The sequence below is a fragment of the Homalodisca vitripennis genome, chromosome 4 (genome assembly GCF_021130785.1).
Source record: "Homalodisca vitripennis isolate AUS2020 chromosome 4, UT_GWSS_2.1, whole genome shotgun sequence".
In the NCBI taxonomy this organism is placed as follows: domain Eukaryota; kingdom Metazoa; phylum Arthropoda; class Insecta; order Hemiptera; family Cicadellidae; genus Homalodisca; species Homalodisca vitripennis.
Window position 1 is genome coordinate 43,217,304 of NC_060210.1, and position 24,755 is coordinate 43,242,058.

General features: G+C 32.0%; 1 protein-coding gene across 1 annotated transcript in view; it reads right to left on the bottom strand.

Moving 5' to 3' along the window:
- Positions 1 to 493: 493 nt before the first annotated feature.
- Positions 494 to 24,755, bottom strand: part of LOC124359221 (la-related protein 7) — a 29,716-nt gene continuing 5,454 nt past the window's right edge. Inside the window, exons 2-9 of the mRNA XM_046811787.1 lie at positions 17,814 to 18,047; positions 15,873 to 16,060; positions 13,388 to 13,552; positions 11,895 to 12,705; positions 10,678 to 10,822; positions 6,768 to 6,975; positions 2,570 to 2,711; positions 494 to 890 (exon numbers count right to left, since the gene is read on the bottom strand). Coding sequence (XP_046667743.1) covers positions 739 to 890; positions 2,570 to 2,711; positions 6,768 to 6,975; positions 10,678 to 10,822; positions 11,895 to 12,705; positions 13,388 to 13,552; positions 15,873 to 16,060; positions 17,814 to 18,042 — 2,040 coding nt within the window. The 5' untranslated portion in view covers positions 18,043 to 18,047 and the 3' untranslated portion in view covers positions 494 to 738. The remainder of the gene's footprint in view (positions 891 to 2,569; positions 2,712 to 6,767; positions 6,976 to 10,677; positions 10,823 to 11,894; positions 12,706 to 13,387; positions 13,553 to 15,872; positions 16,061 to 17,813; positions 18,048 to 24,755) is intronic.

The window sequence follows — 24,755 nt, forward strand, 5'->3', positions numbered from 1 at the left end:
TCCAAACTATTATAAATTTATATACGAGTTAAGTTATCTATGTACATAAAAATCCAAATTTGCTTAAATTTAAACATGAAATTTATAGCCATAACACGCATAATAAAAATTATGCTGAAATTGGACAATGTCGTTGAAGCAAAATCCTTAACAGTCATGTTGTGGTATCGTTGAAGGTTTATAATTTTGTTGAAAGGCAAATTAGCTCATATCCCTCTGACAGATTTAAAAATAATTTCTGTTCCTAGCTGTTGGAGAATCAATTTTATAGCTTAGATGAATTTTTCAAAATTAAAAATATGGATTTTTAATGATTATTGTGTTTTTGTATTCTGTTACAATAACTGTTGTGCTGTATAACCTTAATTATTGTTAGTTTTAAGATTTTGACGTGGCTGTAATAATGAGCTTTATTTATGACTTTGTCAATGATGTTCATTTTTGTGGCAAATAAAAATGATGAAATTAAATGAAAAATTGAACACACCTCATATTAAATTGGGCATAATCATTGAGTTATATTTATACATAGGAAACAGTACATAATATAAACTAAATTTATTTAACAAATATTACATTACAATATGAACACAGAAGCATTTTTCCAAATAATGTAAAAATGTTATGTACAAAATGTACTATTAAAATCTAAAAGTTGTCAGTTGTTTATATATTTTAAATAAAGTGTCTCTGCTCACTTTAACAACTTTGTAACAAAAGCTATATACAAATGTACTATTACATGAAGGAGTTTTCATTTATTTGTTTTCCATGAAACTTCTCAGCTCGTTTCAACAATTTTGTACGTCCCCTTTGATTTGGTTTACTCTTCTTAAAATATTCTTCACGGTCCCTCATAATTTTATTCCAATATTCCGATTCTTCTTCTCCTGTAAAATAAAGGAAATATTCAATTAAAAAAGTGGTACAAAAATAATTAAAACTTATCTTATATATATAAAAATCTTGAGTCACGATGTATGTTGCCAATAAACTCCAAAACGACTGAACCAATTTCAATCAAATTTCACATGTATCCGTAATTTAGTCTAACTTAGAAGATAGGATAGTTATTATCTGAATTATTCGCTTATGTCGTGAATATAAACGAATAAAATGAAGAAAAGTTTTCAAAGCGCCTGCACATTATAACCTGCAATTACGAGATAGATACGTATATTAAACAGTGAAACGCTATTTGAAGGCGCTAAGTTATGATGTATAATTGTCTAAACTAAATTTTTGGTTGAACTTAAAGGTTGAGTGGTAGACCACTTTGTAATAAAATACATTATGCATGTACAATACATTTTTGACATATTTTCTTGATCGTGACATCAAGGTAAAATCTACATCGGGGTTGGAAATATAATTTACTTCAACCAGAAATGCTCATACGCGGGCAAAACTTACGAAAAGCGTGCGAAGCCGCGGGAAACAGCTCCTACGATCCAGAAATCAATTATAGTGCCGAAAAATCAAATTAAACATATATTGATCAGTCTTTATGGTAAGAAACATATTTTCTTAAATTTCTCGGCACTTGAATTTTTAAACAATATAACTTTTGAATGATTAGGGTTAAAATTAAAATACTCCACCTCTATATCAAAATTATGTATAAACCCGGCTTGCTAATGATGTCTTCAATTTGCTCGCTAGGACCTGACGACGTGGCGGGAGCCTCGGTGACTCGGACAAGTCTGGCACAGCCAGAATATTGCCGATGTAGTGCTCCTGATTTTCTTCTATCTCATCCAAATATTTGAATTCTTTACCAATTAAATAAAGTTCTGAAAATGTTATTCCTTCAGATGATGATGATGATGATAGCATTGTTGAGACGAACTTCGGTTTTGATAACAATTGTCGTTTCACTTGATTTTTTTGTTCCTTAGCCCTGTTAATTCTTATTATGCAGCTCAAATTGTGACCGCACTTGATACAAAAGTTGAAAGTATCAGCGGTTATTGTCAAACATTCGTCGCATCTTAACAATTTTTTAGTGAAACTGGGACAGGTAGTTTTTTCTGCCGTTCTATCCACTTTTTGCAAAAGGGACAATGCATTGTAAAAGTTCTTCTTCTATAAAAACAAATCAATCAATCAATTTAAAGGAAAGTGACTATCACGTTACAAACGAATTAAGCCAATTATAAAAACAAAGCGATCTGACACTACTTGATCTAACAGAAATTTAAAACATCTTTTTAATAACACCTTTATGTTTTTTTTATTAATTATTGTGGCATTGTTCAACAGCTGCGGTGTGGAAGGCGCTGTATTCATTGAATTTTGAACAGTTCTAAGATGCCATAGCATGGCCTACACTATGATGATGATGCCTTTATAAAGTTACCGGTTCTGCAAGACATAATTAGGGTTTAGATTAATATGGTTTATGTTAAGAGGTAAGTGAAACGAAGTTCACCGGGTCAGCTAGTAGCTTTATATATATTTAATGGTAATATGATTTGCTTTTATATTTTATTTATTTCTCAACAAATATTATAGTAAAAATCCCCTATTTCCATTAAGGTTTTCTTGTAATATGAACAGTAATTAGTACCTTGTACAAGTTGGACATTAGACCAATGCTGAGCTGAGAGCACACTGTTGGCCACCTCGGGAGTAGATGTCCTAAGATACGCCACAGGGCTGCCCTCTGTTACATCAATGTATCGGATCTCCGGGTGAATTCGCAAATCTCCCTGCAAACCATCCGCAAGTGTAAAATTAAACTATACAGACTCAAGTGTTCTACTCTTTCCTTAGTGATTTGAATAGTGAAACATTTGAAATCTATATATATATATATGTGTATGTATGTGCAACTAAACATGTCATAATAGCATAATGGTTATTTTGAGCTAAAATAAGTAGAACAACAAAACTTTTTAGTTGTTATTCTTTCATATTGTATGACAAATTCTCGATATGTTGTTAAAATTGTCAATATTATTAAATAAATAATGGTCATAAAAATTATATATACATATATTACTTAGTCATAACTTAAATATTCATTACATATATTAATAACTCCCAATAAGTCAAGTCGTATAAGGATGTAATGCAATAATGACATTGAAACTGGCATCATTGAATACATTCTACACAATTAGTAATTTTTCCAAACATTTTGTGTAATGGGCCTATAAACAATATGTGCCTTGCATATAGAAAGTATAATTTTGGAAACATAACAGCTTAAAACAATATTAATTTAAAATGTAATTTAAATACACCTATTTTTAATACACTACTTGTCTACGTGTAATGTATATAGACAGTCTAGGGATTCAAAATCATCTGGTTTCTATGTACAAAATATTTTAGAATTTCATATTCAATTTTCTTATTTTTAAAACCACATCATTATGTAGCCTGTTCAAAACTCCTCACAGCTTTCAAATGGAATGTAAAACAATAAGAGAAAGGACAGTGTTTAAAAGTAGATAGTATCATTCTTACTTCAACAATAAAAAATACACAATTTAAATATAATAATAATATAACAAAACTGCTTCATTCCACTATCCATTCAAGAATATGTTTATTAAAAAACAAGACTAAAATTTAAAGAGTGCTTAACCCTTTGCGGTCGGTCGTCGACTATAGGTCGACCGCGGCAGTTTCGCTGAACGCTCGCATGTCGACAATAGGTCGACCGGATAATGTCACTGCTTGTTTGTCCATTTCTAACCTATTGCTGTTCGGTATTTGAGTTATTCGGTACTTTGGACTTCTATTTTGGTTACGTGAATGCTACGTCGATCTTTATTCACGATATAGGAGGCATTGGAAGTGAAAATAGAAGACCAATACAACTGACGCCTGCACTTGCGCCATGTTTACAAATATGGCTGGTCCAAGTAAAAGTTTTACTGACGATGACGAAATATTAGATGAATTAGATGATTGTGATAGTATTTTCAGTGAAATTAGTATCCAAAATGAAAAATAGATTATTGAAGAAGACCGTGATAGTGATTGTTAGTTGAATCATAGTGAAAATTCTTCTGAAAACATTGTGGTAAATGACGGTAACCTAGTCGCCGGTAACCTAGACGACGAAAGTGATGTGTTTAGATTGGAAACTTTAGGTAATGATGGGGAAGAATTTGATCAATTCGTGGATAATGTGATAGAAGTAGGACAAGGAGATGCAAATAATAGAGTTAGGCCTAGGCTACAAACTAGTAGACTAAGAGGAAGAGCTAGACGTGTTACCCAAAGTAGGCCTAGGGCTGGACTAAGGCAAAATTATAATATATATAATGTATTATATATAATATTATATAATGAATAACATGTATCTGATGAGATCCTAGTGCCTTTTCACCTGTATTCATGTCATTTTGGTTTATTACATATGTATAAAAAAATAAAAATTATGTTTTTATATTTATATACTTCTTTTTTATATTTTTTAAATGTTACTTAAAGTTATAAAAAAATACTATAAAATAATGTAAACATTCTTTTTAGGTTATTTACATTGATATATAAAGAGAAAAAATAAAAAAGTTGCAGAAAAAGGGATTTAAAACTTGCATTTGTGTATTGTCAAAGAACTGTAAACTAACAGAAATTAAATACGACCTGAGGACAGTCGAAGCAATTTTTATTGAGACCTCAAAGGGTTAAAATAATATTAACTATGTTTACCAGACATAATATAAACTAACTTTTCAGAAGTTAAAGTTTTTTAATCTTTTTTTTTAAGAATAAGTGTTAACTAATTTAACTTTATTGTCCACTGTATACTTTTTGAAACTAAATTGTATGAATCCCCCCTCACCCAATGATTAAAACCCGACTTCTATGGACATAACTAGTAGGCTTTGGAGGAGGCTAAGCAACTGTTAAGCTATTCTAAACATACTTCAGTCGAGCCGAGGAATAATATAATGTTGCTTTTGGTTCCATAAGCATTCTTGCAAGTTTATTTTGCAACAGCATTCAGGTATTACAACCTGCTTGTTTTTGTCCAGCGCCATTAAATACTTTGTAACACTGCATGACTCGTACTGGTTGATACATGAAAATTTCACCTGCAGGCTCTGCCTCTAAAAGACTTCTTTGGTGTTACTCATTATAAGGAGACAGTTCTAGACTATTAAATGGTGGAGGGGATAGAAAAAATGTCAACAAAGTGGAGTAGAGTGTTATACAGACATCTAGCTATAAATGTAATTAATGCTGTTTATTAATTTGATAAGCAGAAATCAGTGGAGCAGTGCACTGAGATTGGAGAAAGCCTGTGAACTTAAGCTTACTAGAATAACTCTATAGAGGGATATAAAATTTGATCAAGTAATTTATTTTATTTTATGAAATTTCAATAGTTTTAAGGGTGTGTGGTCACTTCTTGTGCATGATAAGGGGTTTTCTGTCAAATCTTACTCTCCTGAGTCCTGATGCTAAAATACAAATTTAAAAAATTGATCCGTTCTAAATGTACCTAACATTTTTTCACATACTTTCAAGTTATCAAGAGAAAAAGTTTGTAATTATTTAAGAAGAGTTTTTTCAGGAAATGATTACTGTAGTATATATGGTGGAGAATGATATTTTTTAAATTTTGCAATGATGAAAAAGTTTTGCATTTCATATTTTTTCAGTAAAACTAATCATATTATTAAAGAAATAAAATGGGGTGCAATGTAGAATACTCCAACACAAAAGAAAAATTATTAAGTTGAAGAGGCACGCAAGTGTAGACTGTAATTCGTTAACCATATATTTACGTGTAATATACAAAACTTAGTATTTTTCTTATTATAGCTAAGTTTTTTAGACTAATTTATTTACTATAACTTTCTCAACTGATACTATTGAACTTCATGTTCACAAAATTCATATTGTATAATTTTAACACATTCGAGTCTACGCTCGAGCCAGACGCGAGCGCCATTGTTTAAACCCCGGCCGGCGCTCGAGCGTGACTCGAGCACAGCTTTGCCGATTGATATACGGAGTTGCTCGAGTGATATTCGAGTGCCGTCTGCTGCATTAGAAAGCCAGCTTTAATGTTTAGTTCAGAAAAATTCCGCTAGGCGCTACTACGTCATACCCGCTTGAGGCTTTTGTTTATCCACTGACGTGGCCTAGCACATCGTCAGTCTGTCTACGACAACAATAATTTTTTTAGCATTTGAAATTTTTTTGGCAATTAAAATAATTATTTGTAAATATGTATATAGTAAATGCCTTTAAAAAAATTGAAATTAATTGTTTTATTTATTCAAAAGTTAGTTTTCAAGTAATACAAGACATGCGGGAGTTTTTATTTTTCTTCAAAAAATTTAAGTTTTGAAATTAAAAAAAAAATTAATTAGATGTTATAGGAATACAGTTTTACATATCATTTTAAAGAGGAAAGATAGAACTTTCAAGAAAATATAATATCTTATACATAATATTTAACAGTTTTCTAAAAAAAAAAATCTGAAAACCAATTAATTTATGCAGACCGGGCTATAAAAACAGCAAATAGCGAGCCAGACTCCAATGTGTTAAATAATTAACAACAAAATGTTCATAACTTGCTTACATTAGATTTGTGTACATAACTAAAATGGCTTTGTAAAAATGTATAACCAAAATTATAATGTAGAGAATGTATTAGTTTATAACCATTTAAAACTAAAACAACACCAACATTCTTCACGTAGTTTTTACAGATAAAAAGGAATAGTCTGGAAAATGCATCAATACATGTGGGTGGTACAGAGTTTAGTAATAGGTAGAAGGAAGAATACCTTTGCAGCCTGGACGTTTGTGACTGGCTCTTCCAAGATGACTTTAAGGACAGTTCCAGACTTGCAGGCATTTTCTAGCTTGATCAATGCCTCCTCTGAACCTTGACGGGTTTCTGAACTGTGAGAATTGGACAATTTCTGTTTCAATGTCCTCATCATATCTCTTTGCATATTCAAGTATTTGTTACGCAGTTGCTTCCACTCTTTTCTGTACAAAAGATACTCAAACAAGTTAAGTTTAATCTTTAATGAACCATATTACAATCAACAATATACTTTCCTGATAGTCATATTTTGTGAACATAAACATTATTATAAATTTAAAAGCTGAATTTGTTTTAGCATTTCAAAGAATGTAAAATAACTATACATTTTTCAACTTACTTACAATCAAAAGCCAAAAGTATACTTGTTTGGATAAAAATACTGTTTTAATCATTACATTATAACACAAATTGTAACAAAATCCAGTTTAGTAATAAATCAGTTTCAGAAATGTTCAAATTTAGAACTTTAACTACAGTCAAATAAGATGAAAATAAAAGTATGAGGGCTGTCCAGAAAGTAACAGATATTTTAAAATGGAGTGTCAATGGGCGGGACAAGTGCTGCCATTTCAGTGTCAGTGTTCCTACACTCAGTACTTAACTAGCTGTGGTAGACTGTGTATTGTGCCCAACACACCTTGTATACAGTGGAATGATAAAATGAGTGCTGTAATTGAAAATCCCACAGTTGTGAAGTGGGATCTGGGATAAGGATTTTGTTGGCAAAAAACCACAAACCAATTGAAATCTGTCATCAGATTTGTGATGTGTACGGTCAAGGAATAATGAGTAAAAGCCGAGTGAGGCAGTGGTACATTGATTTTAAAATGGACGAACCAGTGTTCGTGATGAGCATTGCACTGGTAGGCATAGTCTTTTGAGTAATGAATTGGTGGTAAAAATTAACAAAACAATCCTTGAAAATCGTCATTTTACGATTACGGAACTTACAGAACACTTCCCTCAAATTTCACAGAGATTAGTTCATGAAATTGTGGTTGGTAAATTTGGTGACCAAAAATGTTGTGCCAGGTGGGTTCAGAAAATCCTATCGGAAGACCACAAAAAACAGAGACTTGCTGCAGCACTGACATTTTTTGTAGACAAAAGTGGTAACCAAGTCTTCCATTGTATCATAACCGGTGACGAGACTTGGGTAACGCACATCAACTGTAAAACAAAACGGCAGGCAATGGAATGGGAACACATGTATTCACCAATAAATGACTTATAACAACAATATTTATCAATACATTACTTGAACCATATCAAATAGCCCCCTAAAGGGAGGGGAATCCTTTTAGTTGTCTCATTAGAAGCATCAATCCACCGTTCCATCCCAAGAAAGGAAACGTCTGCAATTGCTGTCAGCAAGAAAAATCATCGCCATTGTGTATTGGGATGCTCAAGGAATAATTCTTGTTGTTTTGAACATACCAATTACTCAGAAACTTGACGTGCATTACAAAACAAGCGTTGTAATAAATAACAATAAAGTACATTTTAAATCTTTGAATGACTTTTTCTAGGTAAAAAATATTACAATTACACTAGTTCTTTATTGCTGCTATTAATTGGCCTAAAAAGGCAACCTGCATAGTAATATTAAACTTTGGGTTCAGCATTGTAAGAACAATAACATTCCTACATTAAGGTAGGCCAAATTCTAAACTCTTTTATCATAATCCATATTCACACACAGTAAAATTAAAATTTCTTCAAATAATTCCAGCAGGACAATTTCAAATAAAGACTAATATCTATGACTAACCTTTAAAAAAAATGTAAATGTTCACATATTTTATCTACCATAAAATACTATACTATGTTAATAAGAATTTTCTGTGGGTATTTGCTTTGAAATGCCATTTGACTAAATGCCATGATTTAAGAAAAACAACTTCTCATGATTGGAATGAGAAGCAGCATGGAAAAGATTTCTTTTGTCTATTTCACTAAGTAACCTTCGATCTGCTTCACAAAAAACTGAAAATGAGATACTAACATTGATTACTACAGTTTCAAAGATTCTAAACAATCTTGGAGGATAAGATGCCACTTTTATTGCTTGAGCTTTTTAAGTAAAACCTATCACTTTCACCTATCAGAGGCTGGAAAAATTATATCTATTTCTATATATATGTCTGTCCATCTGTCAAATGATATTATGAGAACAAACTAACCTATAGACCTGAAATTTCGTATGGTTTCATTTTTTTTTTAAAGGCAATACCAAGTTTGAGGATGGTGTATGTTACTCTATGGGATTTAGTTTAACGTTAGTGAACACTTTTTCATCGGTCTTATGGGTAACCATGATGCCAAAGAGAAAATCACATAATAAATAACTTTGTAAATAAACTTAGTACTATTATTATAATTTTAACATGTGACATAGTAATACATGTTGCCTAACTACACTAACACATACTGTGACTAGAAATTTTGCACGGAACCTCAGTGAAGCCTGTTATGTGACATGTGGTGTAGATAGATTTCAATTCTAGAAACGTTGTGTTATATCTTTTATAACTAAATGATGTGACATGTGGTGTAGATTTCAATTCTAGAAATGTGTTATATCTTTTATAACTAAATGATGTGACATGTGGTGTAGATTTCAATTCTAGAAACGTTGTGTTATATCTTTTATAACTAAATGATGGGAAATGTGGTGTAGATTTCAATTCTAGAAACGTTGTGTTATATCTTTTATAACTAAATTATGTGACATCTGGTGTAGATTTCAATTCTAGAAACGTTGTGTTATATCTTTTAAAACTAAATGATGTGACATGTGGTGTAGATTTCAATTCTAGAAACGTTGTGTTATATCTTTTAAAACTAAATGATGTGACATGTGGTGTAGATTTCAATTCTAGAAACGTTGTGTTATATCTTTTATAACTAAATGATGTGACATGTGGTGTACATTTCAATTCTAGAAACGTGTTATATCTTTTATAACTAAATGATGTGACATGTGGTGTAGATTTCAATTCTAGAAACGTTGCGTTATATCTTTTGTAACTAAATGATGGGAAATGTCTGAAATCCTGTTATACTCCATGTACTACGAGGGCTATTCCAGTATTGGGGGTAGGGCTCTCTCTCATACACAGGGGCGGGCATCAGGTCCGTCAGCATCTAGCTGTGGCAGTTAGAGGGTTGTACGAGCGCTCATTTATTTTTTATACATTTGCATTGAGTTTCCCTTCAAATGCAAAGTGAGGTTTTTAATTAGGTTTTTTTACAGCAATTCAATATTAAGGAATTGTGCTGCTTATGGGCAAAACGTTATGTGTACGTTAAAAAGTGGGAGTGTATGTGAATGGGTTAATTTGTTGAAAAGTGGACAAACAGACATCTACGACGAAGAAAGGAGTGGTAGGCCATAAGTTGTATTTGATGAACTTGTTGCCAAGATCAACATTTCACAATCTCTGAGTTTTCAGATACATTTTCATCTCTTTATGCACATGAAAAAGTGACTTGGCTTTCAGCATTTTGATGACGACCATGAACTCAAAGACGCTGTCACTGTTTGGCTAGAGGTGCAGACGGCAGAACTTTTTCAAGAAGGCATTTCTAAGTTAGTAAAAAAGTATGATAACTGCTTTTATATTAATGGAAATCATCTAGACAAATAGAGGAAATAGGTTGTTCTCACATTTATATAATAAAATATGTTGATCTGATTAGGGTTTTTTTTTAATAACCAAACGGCAGTTACTTTTGGAATAGCCATTACATACGTTCTACTAAAATATTAGACAATTAAAATATTATTATTAAATTAATTACAAAATGTCTTATTGATATAATTTAAATAGCAGTTTAAAGATATACCTAAATATACTTACTTGGGAAGCACTTTGAAACCAAGAGAGAAGGCTGTTGTTTTTTTCACTATCTTTATCTTTCTTCTCCTCCGTCTCTTTCTTAGTACAGTTTTGGGGTTTCTATTGCCACGTTTAGTTTTCCCCTTCCTTACCGTGTCAGTTGCATCTTTAAAAATAACAATATTTTATTAAAACATATTGCGCAAGTAAATGTTACAGGTTAGTTTTACACTATCTACGGTTTAATATAATACTTGATTTTTCTTGATTTAAGATTGCTTTCAAAATAAAAACAAACAAAACAGTCTGCAGTAACGAATAGTGCTCCTACTGACTAGATTTACTTAAACGGTAACAAAACAAAACTATTGTGTGATGCAACAAAAACTAATCAGTCACTATTTATGGAAACCTTGCATTTGTTTCTATTGGCTTATTCTGACGTGTATTTCATATGTGAAAATGGAACTGCAACACGTTTAAAATGACAGTACAATAATTTAGAATTAGCCTATATTCTTAGTTACAAATAATACAGGAATCTATTAAATCCATAATCAATACTATTTTTAGGTATTGGCCCATCATTTCTCAAAATATAAAATATATAATTATATATATTTTTTACTTGAGGGAAAGAGACAGTTCCCTCCGATAGTAGTCCTAAAAAAACCTTTGCGCCTCACATACTTATGTTTGTGACCTCAGAATCTGAGGCTTTTACAGAAGCCAATCAAATTTAAGAACTCCTGTTCTCTGATGTCCCTGGGGCTAAGAAGATAAACCCCTGGGAATCTTTTCCTACTTCTTGATATGGCCTGACAATTTAGCCTTATGTGTTCCACTGATTCTTCTGTTTCTCCGCAGAGTCTTCATTCATCAGTCTGACTGAGACCCACCTCCATAAGAAGTTTTCTAATGGGCAGATGTCCTGTTAACATCTCTAATATCAATCCTCCTAATATATCCACCTTAATTTGTTTTAGGAGAGCTGCCTAACCTTTAGCACAAGGAGAGATATAATAAAACGAGATTTAGAGATCGGCAATTTATGTACTTTGAATTTGTAATTCTTACTGAAACTAAATGAATTTGTGTCGATTTTCTAGTAACTTTGACATATGAGGTTATGTAATGGTATTTATTGAACATTGCCACCTAGCAAAAATTGAAAGTATATAGAGAAAGTAAAATACACTGCACATGTTTTATAGAAAAGTGAATAAGAAGGCATTTACCTTCGACATTTGATTTGATTTTTTTCTTTGCGGGTTCTTGTGATTCTTCATTATTTGCAGTTGACATTTCCTCATCAACATGTTTTCTCTTTTTCTCTCTCTCTAATGATTTTTCATCTGTATCTATCACTTCATTTTCTATATTGGCAATAACTTTAGATTCATCAGATAAAGATTTATTATTTGAAATATTTTTAAGCTTTTTCTTATTGTCTTTCTTTCTTCGTTTTGCACCGTCTACTTGGTTGTTAAGTTTCAGATGCTCATTTTGTTCATTATGTTTACGTTTCTTTCTGTCCTTTTTGATATTTTTCTCTTGGGTACTTTTTTCTATTACGTTCTTCGATTCGATGTCCATTGATTCACCAAGTTGTTCGTCTACATCAGTCTTAACTTCAGGTTTAGATGATTCTTCATCATTTTTGTCTCTCAATTCACTTTTAATATTTAAATCCTCTTTATTTTCTTGGTTTTTATCTGAATGCATAATGCTCATATCATGTTTTTTATCCAAATCATGACTTTCAGGCTTAGATGATTCTTCATCATTTATATAATCAACAGCTTCACTTTTTATAACAATATCCCCTTTATTTTCTTTGTTTGTATCAAAATCCTTGATACTCATATCACGTTTTTTATCTAAATCATTATCTTCAGGCTTGGAAGATTCTTCATCATTTATGCCTTTTGGTTCAATTTTTACATCTGCATCCTCATTATTGTCATTGCTTGTATCAAAGTTTTTTATGCTCAATAGTTCCTCAGGAGCCGTGTGAGGGGACAAGCGACAACCTTTTGTGTTGAAAAGCTGAAAAAAAAAAAAAAACTCAATTTAAGTATTTAATTGTATTTAAACACATTACACAACAGACATATAGGCCTACACATGCTTTTTACGAAAACTTCACAATTCAAAAAAGACTTTGAAGGTAATTTTATAGCAGCACGTAAAACGTCACAGTTTTCTCATGACAAAAGTTTTCAATATATATCTTATCATTAAAATATAACCTTGTGATAATCCAGCAGGCCCTTCTGCTATTCTACTACTATCCCTGGTGTGTGCTAAAATAGATACAGTGCAAAACCATGGATTCTGAATTAAATATGATGCATAATATATTACATAATATAATAAATAAATGTAGCTTGTCAACTACAAGATTAAAATAAAATGTCAGCCTTTCCAAAATTTCATTTTTTTAAGCATTTTCCTTCTGAAAAGCAACAAATATAAAGTACTACAAATAGTAAAGTAAACATTTAACAAAACATTTTAAAGAAAGTATAAATTTGTATTACTATTTTGTGTATTGATTGATAAGATTTCAAAAAAATTACAGCTAGAACTGAATTACAAATATAAATGTTATAGCAGTAGATATCGACAGTGGCAGTTTAAGTTAATAGAAAAATCTGTAAAACATAAACATAATCTCTAAGTAGGTCAATAAGTTCTCTAAAATACATTCATAGTAAAATTTTATTACCTCCAAAACCCTCTTAGCAGCTTGTGGATTCTTGAATTCTACAAAGGCGAATCCTTTGAACTTGCCAGAGTGAGAGTACCGAGGTAGTGATACATAATCAACAGGGCCATACCGAGAGAACAATTTGAAAAGAAAGTCATGATCCATCTGTGGACCCAGTTGTTCCTGTAACATACAAAATTGACTAATAAACAATTAATAAAATAACAATTCTTTAAAAACATGTGTGAATGTAAAAATTCATTATACCATTTTGGTTGCTACACTATAAGTATGAGTCAAATATTAACAGACTTTATTTTTACAACATTTATTGACAGTGAATACAATGTTGAACACTCAACATTTTCTACATAATCCCTCTTTTATTAACAAATTTTCTCAGTAAAATCAGAAGTTTTCAATACTGCTATCAAAGAATGAAGATGGTTGTTGTTTGTAACCAATTACCAACATAGATTTCTACCCCTTCGTTGTCACCAAAATGGTGACTTCCCAACTCTTCTTTGAATGGCCCAAATATGTGAAAGTCATATGGTGATATACCAGAACTCAAAGCATGTTCAAGAGTTTCCTAATGAATATGGTCCAAATTTTCTTCAGCCAATGCAGCTTTGTATTAAATGAAATCAAACAAGCATTGTTATGAAGCGGAATTGCACTTCAATGAGGCATTTCTTTTTTTCCAATAGGCCAGTTTTACAGTAACAAAAAGTTAACAGCAGTAAGCAGCATTAATTGTGAGAAAATCATTTGTGAGTCTCTGCTGTTCCAATAAATTGTAGGAAGAACTTTTCCTGCAGAAAGACGGGCGTGTATAGCTCTTTTCCATTGAGTCTGGGCCATTCCCTAATTGTTTGTGCTAGTTGTAATCTTGGGTCCCCGAAAGCATTGTTTAAAATAACTGTATAGGTAGTTACTACAAAATTGCTGCAAGTTTCATGCCCTCCAGAGTTGGAGGGCAGCTGTTAAAATCTGAAGATAGGTGTCAAGGACAGGAAAATTGGCATCTTCCACGCGGTCCTCAAAGTCTTCCAGTGAATTCAGGTCATAAATTGTCGAGATTGCTACATTGCTGTTTCCAAGCTGACTCAACGATCTAACTCTGTGTTGGGTCCCAGGACAGACAGGAATTAAGAGTTAATGAGATCACTGATGCATTGGCAAATAAGGCAGCATTAACCAAGTTCATGAGGTCTCAGCTGTTCTGTCGGATATCCAGGTGACCTACATGTCAGGTAATCAATTCCTGGGCAAAGGACAAGCATTACGGTAGATAGGCCACCATGCTGGAGCTTAGGATGAGCAAGCTTATTTTGTTCTCTCCTTTCAGAGAGGTAGCCCTAGAGGCATTACAGTTAGATAGAGGCGTTTTGCTACGGATAACAGAACTTGTTTACAGAGCACTGTCATCTGAGAAAGCACCTTCATAGGATGGTTGATTTTAGGATGTGTGGGCAGCACAAGGAGATGGCTCAGCACATAGTTTTTACTGCGTTGAACTGGTAGGGGAGAGAGCACTGGCCTTTTGAACACTGGTCAAAGGACATGTGATCTCACAGAGAACTCATTAGTTAGTTACAGCAGTTCGTCAAGTTTCTTACCGGACTGGAATATACTGAACTTCTCTCATTACTTGATTGGGAACACAAAAAGTTCCCAAAACTTCTCTAGTTTTGGCTGACGTGCTTAGGTTTTAGGAACACCCCTTTTGAATGAATAAAGATCCTCCAGGGAAATAAATTTGAAAATAATGTGTTGCTCAACAGATGTGTTTACTCAGACATAAAGTTACTAACAGCCTGTCCGGTCTGATGAGTCGCACTGCCCTTTTCCCTCCTCTAGACATTGGCACAACACAAAGCCAACTCCTCACTCCTCCTATGGAGTGTTGAAAAGAAAAGTCTGGTTAATATTTGACTTGCCCTCTAATATGGGTACACATTATACAACCCAACTCCTAATGTACAAATTAGCTTTGATACAACCTGAGGTACTTCAATATACAATTTTAACCCCATGTAACTTCTGTCACTTTCCTTCAACTTTCAGGTTTCATCATAACTAAAAGAATAAAATTATCAGTCCCTAAAAATAGTAGACTACAAAGGAAATAAGTTTTAAGAATGTATGTAGGGCAATATATTGATATGATTATTTGATAAAACAATAAATGAATATTTATATTCGGTTTTTTAAAGAAAATGTACCAATGTTTTATTTTTAACAATTTTGTCATAAATAACCATACAGAATATAGAATTACTTCTAAGTGGGGTCTACAAAACATTTGTTAAGGAATTAAAAGAAAAAACTGTTATGAAAATACTGTTTTAGTAATGCAAATCACATAATTTAAACTCAAGTTTCAAAATAATACATAGGTATAATGGATTTTTATATTTTATGTTATAGGTATTTGAATTACAATGAAAATGAATCAGTTAGTAAACCAGGAATTAATTATTTACATCTAACAACATACCACATAAAGAGTACATTCATCTTCATTTTCCTTCCTGTTGATAGGAGTTTTCCTGCAAACTTGAGTGTTATCTTCGGAGAGTTGGAGAATCTTTGATCCACGAATAGCACATGCAAGATCTTCAACATCCTGAGTCAGGGCTTTCACTTTATTGAAGGTCAAGAATACTGATAGGTCAATGTAGACAACTGTAACAAAAAAAGAAAATTAATTATATATGCAATCTATTTTCCTGTAATAGCATTTTATTTGTAACTCGAAAAGTGATTTACGAATCAAGATATCACAATTAATTGAATTTCAGTTATTAATTGGTAGAAGTTGTTACTACCACTTATCCATCACAATGACTTTTAAGTTATAAAGTAAATAATTATCTTGAAACTCTATTAGTTTTTTTAACACATTCATTTAGGGCAATTAATTAATACTTTAAGAAATTAAATGATCCTAAGGTAAAAATATGGAGGAAAGCATAAAGCATTTGCATACAGTGTGTACCTCAACCTGTGTAACAAACTTGTAGGGTGAATTTCAGAGGGAAAAAATCAATATATTTTTTGTTTGAGAACAAGTTAAGTAGTTAAATCTAATCGTATGTAATTAGAAGTTTCAATATGTATCCAGATAGAACATTAATACTGCAGTAGCATAAGACTGTAGAACTGTTAGATTTTAACTTTCCGGCTAGTTACGCCACAAGTTCTACTACTGTTCTGCTACTACATTAAAACTAAATTTTTGTCAAGATGATATATCAAATCAGAAGTTTTATTGGCCATTAAGTACTCCAAAGATTACAATTGGCTTTGTCAAAATGAAATTATTTTTTTACCTTAATTCTAGTGATATAGTATAAATATATTCTAGTTTCCAGTCATATCTGTTATAAAAAATACTTCAATCTACTCAAATAAATAAAACATCAAAAACGCAGAAACATGGAGTTAAAATCTAAAATTTAAAATAAATATAATAAATTATGAAGTATATGGAGTTTTTTTTTACAAACTAACTCAGTAACTCACTAGAACTCTTAAAAATATTTCTTTATACCAAATACACGAGTTTCAAGAAAAGTTATATTTAACTGTGTTAACATGTTTATGACAAAGGCTAATTTGCTGACTCTTTACACGCTGTTGAATTTTTAAATAATAATGGCAAAAACTGTAATCTTTTCTTGTAAGTTAAATGTCTAAGTATAAAAGACTCCAACAAGTACAAAAAATTAATTTACCTTAAAAATTAAGCAATTGTGTGCCCTACAGCATATACAATAGTCTTAGGTATTTATTTAAGCACAGAGTCAAATTTAACAAACCAATAAGAAAGGCAAACAATACAAATACAATAAGGAAATGCACAGCTACGTTTAACTCATTGTGCTCATAACGTGTGTTACGAAAGCCCAGTGTGTACCCGATTGGGTATACAACAGCAGTTGAGAAAGATCACGTGTACCCGATGGGGTACACATCATCGTGAACGACGTATTAATAACTCATAAAATAAATGTTAAATTTTAAAAAGACCCACTAGAGATATTATTTATTATTATAATTTGACTGAATTGCCTAATTCCTTACAATTAACCTTTATAAAAACTAAACTAGCCTAAAGTAAAACGCTTTTTGCATAACATTGAATGAGACTAGGTCAGATGACCACTATACAACACTGCTGTATGGAAATGTATCGAATACCTACTGTTTAACACTCAGGATCTAACGCAAAATTACAAGACATGGAAATGATACATAACCCTACGTAAACGACATTGCTACTTCTACAGTTAAAGAATAAAAAAGTACAAACAGTGAGAAATTGAACTCTTTAATTCTGATAATTCTTGAATAAAAAAAAACAAAAAACAAACCTAAATATGGCATATATTATGATAATAGACCACAAAGACATTATTTAGGCAAAAAAACTTACACGGTTTTCCTTGGATGCGTTGTGCTAAAAACCTGTCTTTACTAAGATTAACATCTCCCAGATAAAACTCCATCAGAGTTAACAAATTATTGTACAACTGCTTCTTCCTCTTACGACAAGATTTTCGTTTTTTGTTGGAAGGAGGCACATTTGCAGTAACATTCTCTGCTGCCACAACATCATCAGAAGGCATAGGCTCTGCAATATCCGTTTCTTCTCCCATTTTCATACAGTCTGCAAATAACATCAATAAGAATCAATCACTATAATTCCAGGATAGGTCAAGGTAAAAAATACAGTATCTAGATAATAAACTATTGATACACATGTTTTGTGTCAATGATTTTTTTTAAATAGAGCCTCACAAAATAAACACAAAGAGAGTGAACACTGAAGGGGAAAAGTACATGACCAATTTAATTAAATCTTTTGACATACATACTTTCTTACAATCAAAACAGTACCTTTCGTATTCACAATAATTCTATAACAATTTGTCTAAAACATAAATATTTCATGTTCAAATTTCTAATAATAAACCACAGGAACGTAAAATAATATTGAGAACATAAATTCAAATTTGTTTTAGGGCAAAGAATTAATTTTTTCTTGATTGTAAATTTTAATAGGATGCTCCATGACTTTGTACATGACTTTGCTCCCATGACAATACAAGGGCCTAAATTGTATTATTCCTAAAGTGAAGACTAAAGAGAAGATAATACTTCTCAGTCTAGCAAGATCAATTTCCTCTACAGGTTAACATGTTACCATTATTGTAATTTTACATATTATAAGATGAAATGACGGCTAAAGACACTAAAATTCAATATGAGGGTACTGGTGGCTACAATACAGATCATGTTATGCATAGTGCAAAAGTAGAACAATGAAACGTTGCTCTGCACAAGATAAGTACTCTAACTGTCAATGGGGATAATATTTACTCTGCCACGTTACCAAAAAAGATCTAAAACCACATCAAAATTTAAAAAGAAAATATGTGCTTTCATTTCCAGAAGTTAAGGCAGTTGCATACCATATATATTGCACAAATATTATTAGTGTTTTAATTTTAGATTATATCTCAATTAGTCTATCAATGTAGGAGACCGGGAGGAATCAGAGTTTCTGAGTGGGAACAGAGAATAACAGACTAAAAAGAGAGAAGAGGTGGTAACAACGTTGCCATCATCGTTCACACAGGAGCAAGAAAAAAAATAGTTCTACCAACTGCATTTGAAGGTGATATCAGAATTTTTCTGATATTCGTCATTTTGCCCACCGTTTCTACCTGCATGAAGAAGTTAATTCATCACTACAACCTCAGGGTGAAGATTATTGATCCATTTTCTTTCATTACTTCAGTTCTGTTTGCTATTTCGCAATTTCTTTGGACATCTAGATAATACTTTTCCTGATTGGTTAGATTTGATTGCATAGTCATTTAAAGAAATAATCGTCGTTTTTCTTCTTTGTGGTACTGTACTAGTCAACGATATTTTTCTCCATGTTCAATGTAAAAGTTAATGAATTAGTGTAATTTAAAGTATACAGTATAAAAATAATAATTTATTTATTCAAGAAATCAAGAAATTTATTTATAATAAACATTTACAATCTTGGGTCCCAACAATTTACAGATAATTTATCGTTGGGTTCCCATCTTTACTATACACAACATCCTAATATAAATGTGTTCTAATCACAAAAAGAAAACCGATTGAAACGCGCTTTTGGCGTCGGTGCTTTCAGCCATTACCAATGGAATGCACAACCAGACTACAGATAAAGTAATAGCATAAACATAGTGCCTGGATTAAACCATTGTATAATATACATGATCGACATATTCTATATTCACGACCATCTACTACTAATTCCATTGAAATGTATTACAGTATGTCAACAATAGTTCAATATAATGTATCACCTGCAACAAACACACACACGCACGCACACATACGCACATACACACACACACACACACACACTTTATTCTGTAAGAATATAAATCCAATTTCAATGTATAAGATAGAACACCATTCACAGATACAATTATATGAAAGATTGTACAATATAATCTATTTTCCTAAGCCTAAACGTTCACTAGTCTACTCATCACTTTCCATTTCAAGTAGCCAATCAAGTATGTAAGGTTTAGCAACGTAAAAATTTTTAAATTTTAGCAGTTCTATAGGTATTTGATTAAATATTTTTGGAATAATGTAACTCAGCGAATTTTTCCCGTATGTATTACAAAATCTCAGCAGTTTATATTTATCTAATTTCCTAAATGCATAGCACGTTTTTGTGTTTTCTGTTTTAAACGAATCAGATAGGTAGTATTTTTGAATGATTTTTAATTTTAAAAGTTGTTTGGCATTTAAGGTATTGTATCTGTATAGTAAAAGGCTATCAGGAATTTGGAAATTGCGCTGCAATTGTGGCACGCCCACCATTTGATATAGTGTTCTTCTTTGCAAGATATCCACCCGGTTTACGATGGACTTAGAGGCTGTACCCCATACCGCATCAAGGATTCAAACATCGACTTATAAATTAGCTTGATTGCTGAACCGGGAAGGGTACTTCTTAAGCCGTAGAGTTTCACAGATACAGCTTTTAATCTTTTTATCAATTTGTTTATATGCAATTCCCATTTCAATTTGTGGTCTATAGTGATGCCCAAATAATTTGTTTCCGTAGCCACTTTTAAACTTTGACACAAACAACTGTTTTCATTATGGTTATATAAGCAAACACAGTCATGGCTTTTAACTATTGGAGGTCGATCAGGAATATTATGAGAGGAATGAAAGTTTATTACGAGGGTTTTTTTAGAATTTATAATTAGTTTTCTGTCGTGAGCCCATCTAAGCATTACATTATAATCAGAAGAAATGAGGGATTCTGCCAGATAGAAGTCCTTGTGAGCCACCACGAGTGCTGTGTCATCAGCGTACATAAACAAATGTCCATGAAAATTTTGTTTTGAAAGACTATTAACATATATATTAAACAGAATTGGGGCCAGAACACTACCTTGTGGGACTCCTTGGTTAGCTACTCTGTATGAACTATATTCATTGGAAATTTTAACAGAAAAAGGTCTATTTTCCAGGTAACTTGCGAACCACTTTAAGATGTAGGATTCAATTCAGATATGTTTTAATTCATCCAGAAGTATGGCATGGTCAAGTGTATCGAATGCTTTTGAGTAATCGACAAAAATGGCTAAAACCTGCTTTCTGGAATTTAAATGATAATTTATAAAATTTGTAAAATCAAGCAACAAAAAGTCTCTGTCCCTTTATTTTTTCTGAAACCATGCTGGTTTTCACAAATTATTTTATTTTCTTCCAAATATTTATTTAGATAGTGTGCAACATATTTCTCGAATATTTTATCCATGACCGATAAAATAGCTACAGGCCGGTAATTTGAGGTTAAGTTTCTGGATCCTGACTTAAAAATTGGTCTTATAATAGCAACTTTAAGATTGTCTGGGAAGATTCCTGATTTAAGTGACAATCTTATAAGGCTGCATATTACATCACAAATCTTTTCCTGCGCCATTTGAATGTCCTTTACTCTTATTCCGTCAATTCCTGGGGATTTTTTATTGCTTAGTGACTGGATAATTTTACGTATAAATAAATTATTTGGCTTAGGTATGTAAAAGTTTTGAGTAGGTCTAAAAGAGCCAGTTGAATGTGTTAGCTTTGCTGGGCAAACATGATTGAGATCCTTAACACTTTTTTCAAAAAAATCCGCAAATTCGTTTTGTATGGTATCCGGGGTGACAACGTTCAAAAAAGCTCGTGATATGTTATCGTCTAGGTATTTTATTCCAGTATTATTATGTTATTCCATCAGTATTTTATTTTATTGTATCAGAATAGACAGTATAGACAATGTGTTGTTTTCTTTTACTTCATAATGGGAATTTAAAGAAGTGGCCATAGTCCTGCTGTGTAAAATGATATGGTTAGGTGAGTTTGCAACATTTTAGCTTTCAGGTATTAATGAACAGCCTTTTGGAATTTTATAATTTACTGATTAGTACTATATCGAAGGGTGTTTTTCAATCATCACCATGGCCAAAAGCATTACTGTTAGTGCGGTCACAACTAAAACCTTTTACAAGATCTTTTTTAAATTTTGGCCTAAAAAAAATTTAATTAGTCGTTTTTTGGAGTTTATTTTTTAACCCTTTGAGTGTCACGGCATCAGCATATCAGAAGTGGCAAAAAAAACCTCATAAATTGTCGGTGCCGATTGGCTTCACAATTCGTATATAGATGATATTTAATATACAGTTAAAATGTCAAAGTAACCATACAGCTGCATTTGACATATTTCAATGTATTGATTAATGCCAATTTTTGTTGGTGTTTTCTTTCTCGTAGGTCCTTGGAATGATAATATTAATTATGATGTTGTTATAGTCTGTCAGCCGATGAATTTGTTATATATGAATTACGCATTTGATTAGTAGCACTGTTTACTTCAATTCGTAATAGTGTTTCGATGTAAAAACAAATCATAAAGCAATTTACATTTATTAGAGTAACAATGTCATTATTGATATTTGAAAGTTTCCACAGCAACAAGCTTTTATTTGTTTTTATGTTTCCAGTACTGTTACCTATAGCAGAAAATTTTGATAATCTATAGTTGACATTTTAGTTTACTGCAGAAAAATTTATTATACATGAATTTTATTTATAATTTCATGCTCTTTCACATGGTATACATCAAACAATATTTAAAAAAATAATACGGACTATTTTGAATGAACAAACTCACATGTTTCTTTAACAGTAACAATTTTCTCACAAAACACATCCAAATATTGTATTTTATTCTTAATTTTTTTAGCAAAAGGACAAAACACAAATTATGAAATAGTTATTAAACAAGAATTTTTTTTCTGAAAAGCTTGTAAATATACAAAAGTCATAGTTGGCAATTCAAGAAGGTAATATAGCACAATTATTATGGCATTCACAGGGTTAAGTATTTATCTAATTTAAAAACAACGAATATTATGAAGTGACTATAGTAAACATTTAAGTACTTTTGTATTATATGGAGGCCACTTTGTCCCTGTCCATTACTTGCGTGCTAGATCGTATAATGTGAAACGTAATCTAACGTCAGAAAAGTATGATGGAGCATCAATCGGAAATGCTCCTGCCCATCAGTGCAGGCTTCGGTCACCCCCACACATCTCGCGATAGAAGAAACACATCCCTTGAGATAATATCGAAATTCAAGCTCAGATCACGTTTTTATTTCTCTAATGCAAAAGCCACGAATATTATGAAACGGCTTAAGTTGTAAAGGCCAACTGTACCTTTCTCTATTTATAATATGTACATTCATATTTACCTATTTTTATCGCTTCATAATAGTACAGTAGTAGATATGAACAGAGTGGCCTTTGTAAAATACTTCCGATCTTAGATCACGTTCATAGTTTTAATCTCAAATACCAATATTTACCATATACTTGTTAAAGTGTTTTAATTTTAGGTTTTTTCTTTATTAATCCATCAATTTAGGGGAACAGAAGGAATCAGGGTTTGAAGGTGGGGGGGGGGGGTAACAAACCAAGGAGGGGTAGGTTTACTGAGAGAGGATATCCAGGTTGTCAACATCCATGTGAGAATTTGAGCTAGAAGAATTCCAATGGTCTACTAACTTTGAAGGTAGGCTAATTTAAGAGTTTTTCGGTACTCTTTTCTGTCCTTTGTCATTTTGGTTATAGTGTCTACCTCTATTGTTAAGTTTATTCATAGTTTCTACCTGTATGGGGAAGATTATTGTTTGCTTTTTCTCTGTTATTTCACTCTTGTTGGCTATTGCACAACTTCTTTGGGCATGTTGACGTTGCTTTTCCTGATTGGTTAGATTTTGTTCAATAGCCATTTACTGAAATAGTCATTACTATTCTCCTTGTGTTGTTAAAGTGCGTGAGGTTTTTCTGCATATGCGATATAAACGTTAGGGTTGGGAGTGCACCTTAAAGTATTACTTATTGTATCAGAATGAACAGAAAAGACATTGAGTTATTTTCACTTCGTAATGTGAATAAAAATTCTTTGTGAACCACTATGGTAGCGGTCGGCGATCATTGAACTGCTACGTAGAAAAATATGGTGAGTTTCTACATTTTTAGTTCTCAAGCATTAGTGACCTTCCTTTTGGAATTATATATTTTACTAATCAGTGCTTTTTCAAAGGGTATACTGGGTAGAGTACGATAAGTGGAACCGGTTTTTAAAAATCGATATTGACAAACGATATTACAACTATCGATATAACCAACCGAAACTGATTTTTGAACAATAACTAACTTCTATAAAGTTTCAAACACTTTTTCATATAATAACCGTATTGTCTTTTGTAGACAATAACAGCCAGTTGAATGCTGGTGGGGACCGTGAAACGTGGTTTAAAAAGTGGCATATCAGACAACTTGCTTGCAGATTATCACTGTGAGTAATTCTACAGAAGATAAGTACGGCTTTTCTACAGAGGATGCTTTCAACAGCATCCTTTCTTGAAAGGAGGTAGTCATTGTTACCAAAAAGAAAATATATAAATAGTTATGAATATTTTGTATTTTCTTTTATAAATGTTTGTTATGTTGTTATCATTTTGTTATTATTCATGAGTTTTTCCTATTTCCAATTCTAATTCTTGGTCTGATCGTTATAACTCCTTGGCTGCAGATTAATAAGTGTCCACTCGAGTGATCTATAATATCAAATCATCAATTAGAACGTATGAAATGCTTTCAGATATGTTTCTTTATCCTGTTAAGTTTTAACTGCCCAAACTATCGAATCATCAATTATATAGAACGATTTAAGTGCTGCCGGACATGTTTGTTTACCCTTGTAACGGCCCAAACTTGGTATAAAAAAGTTC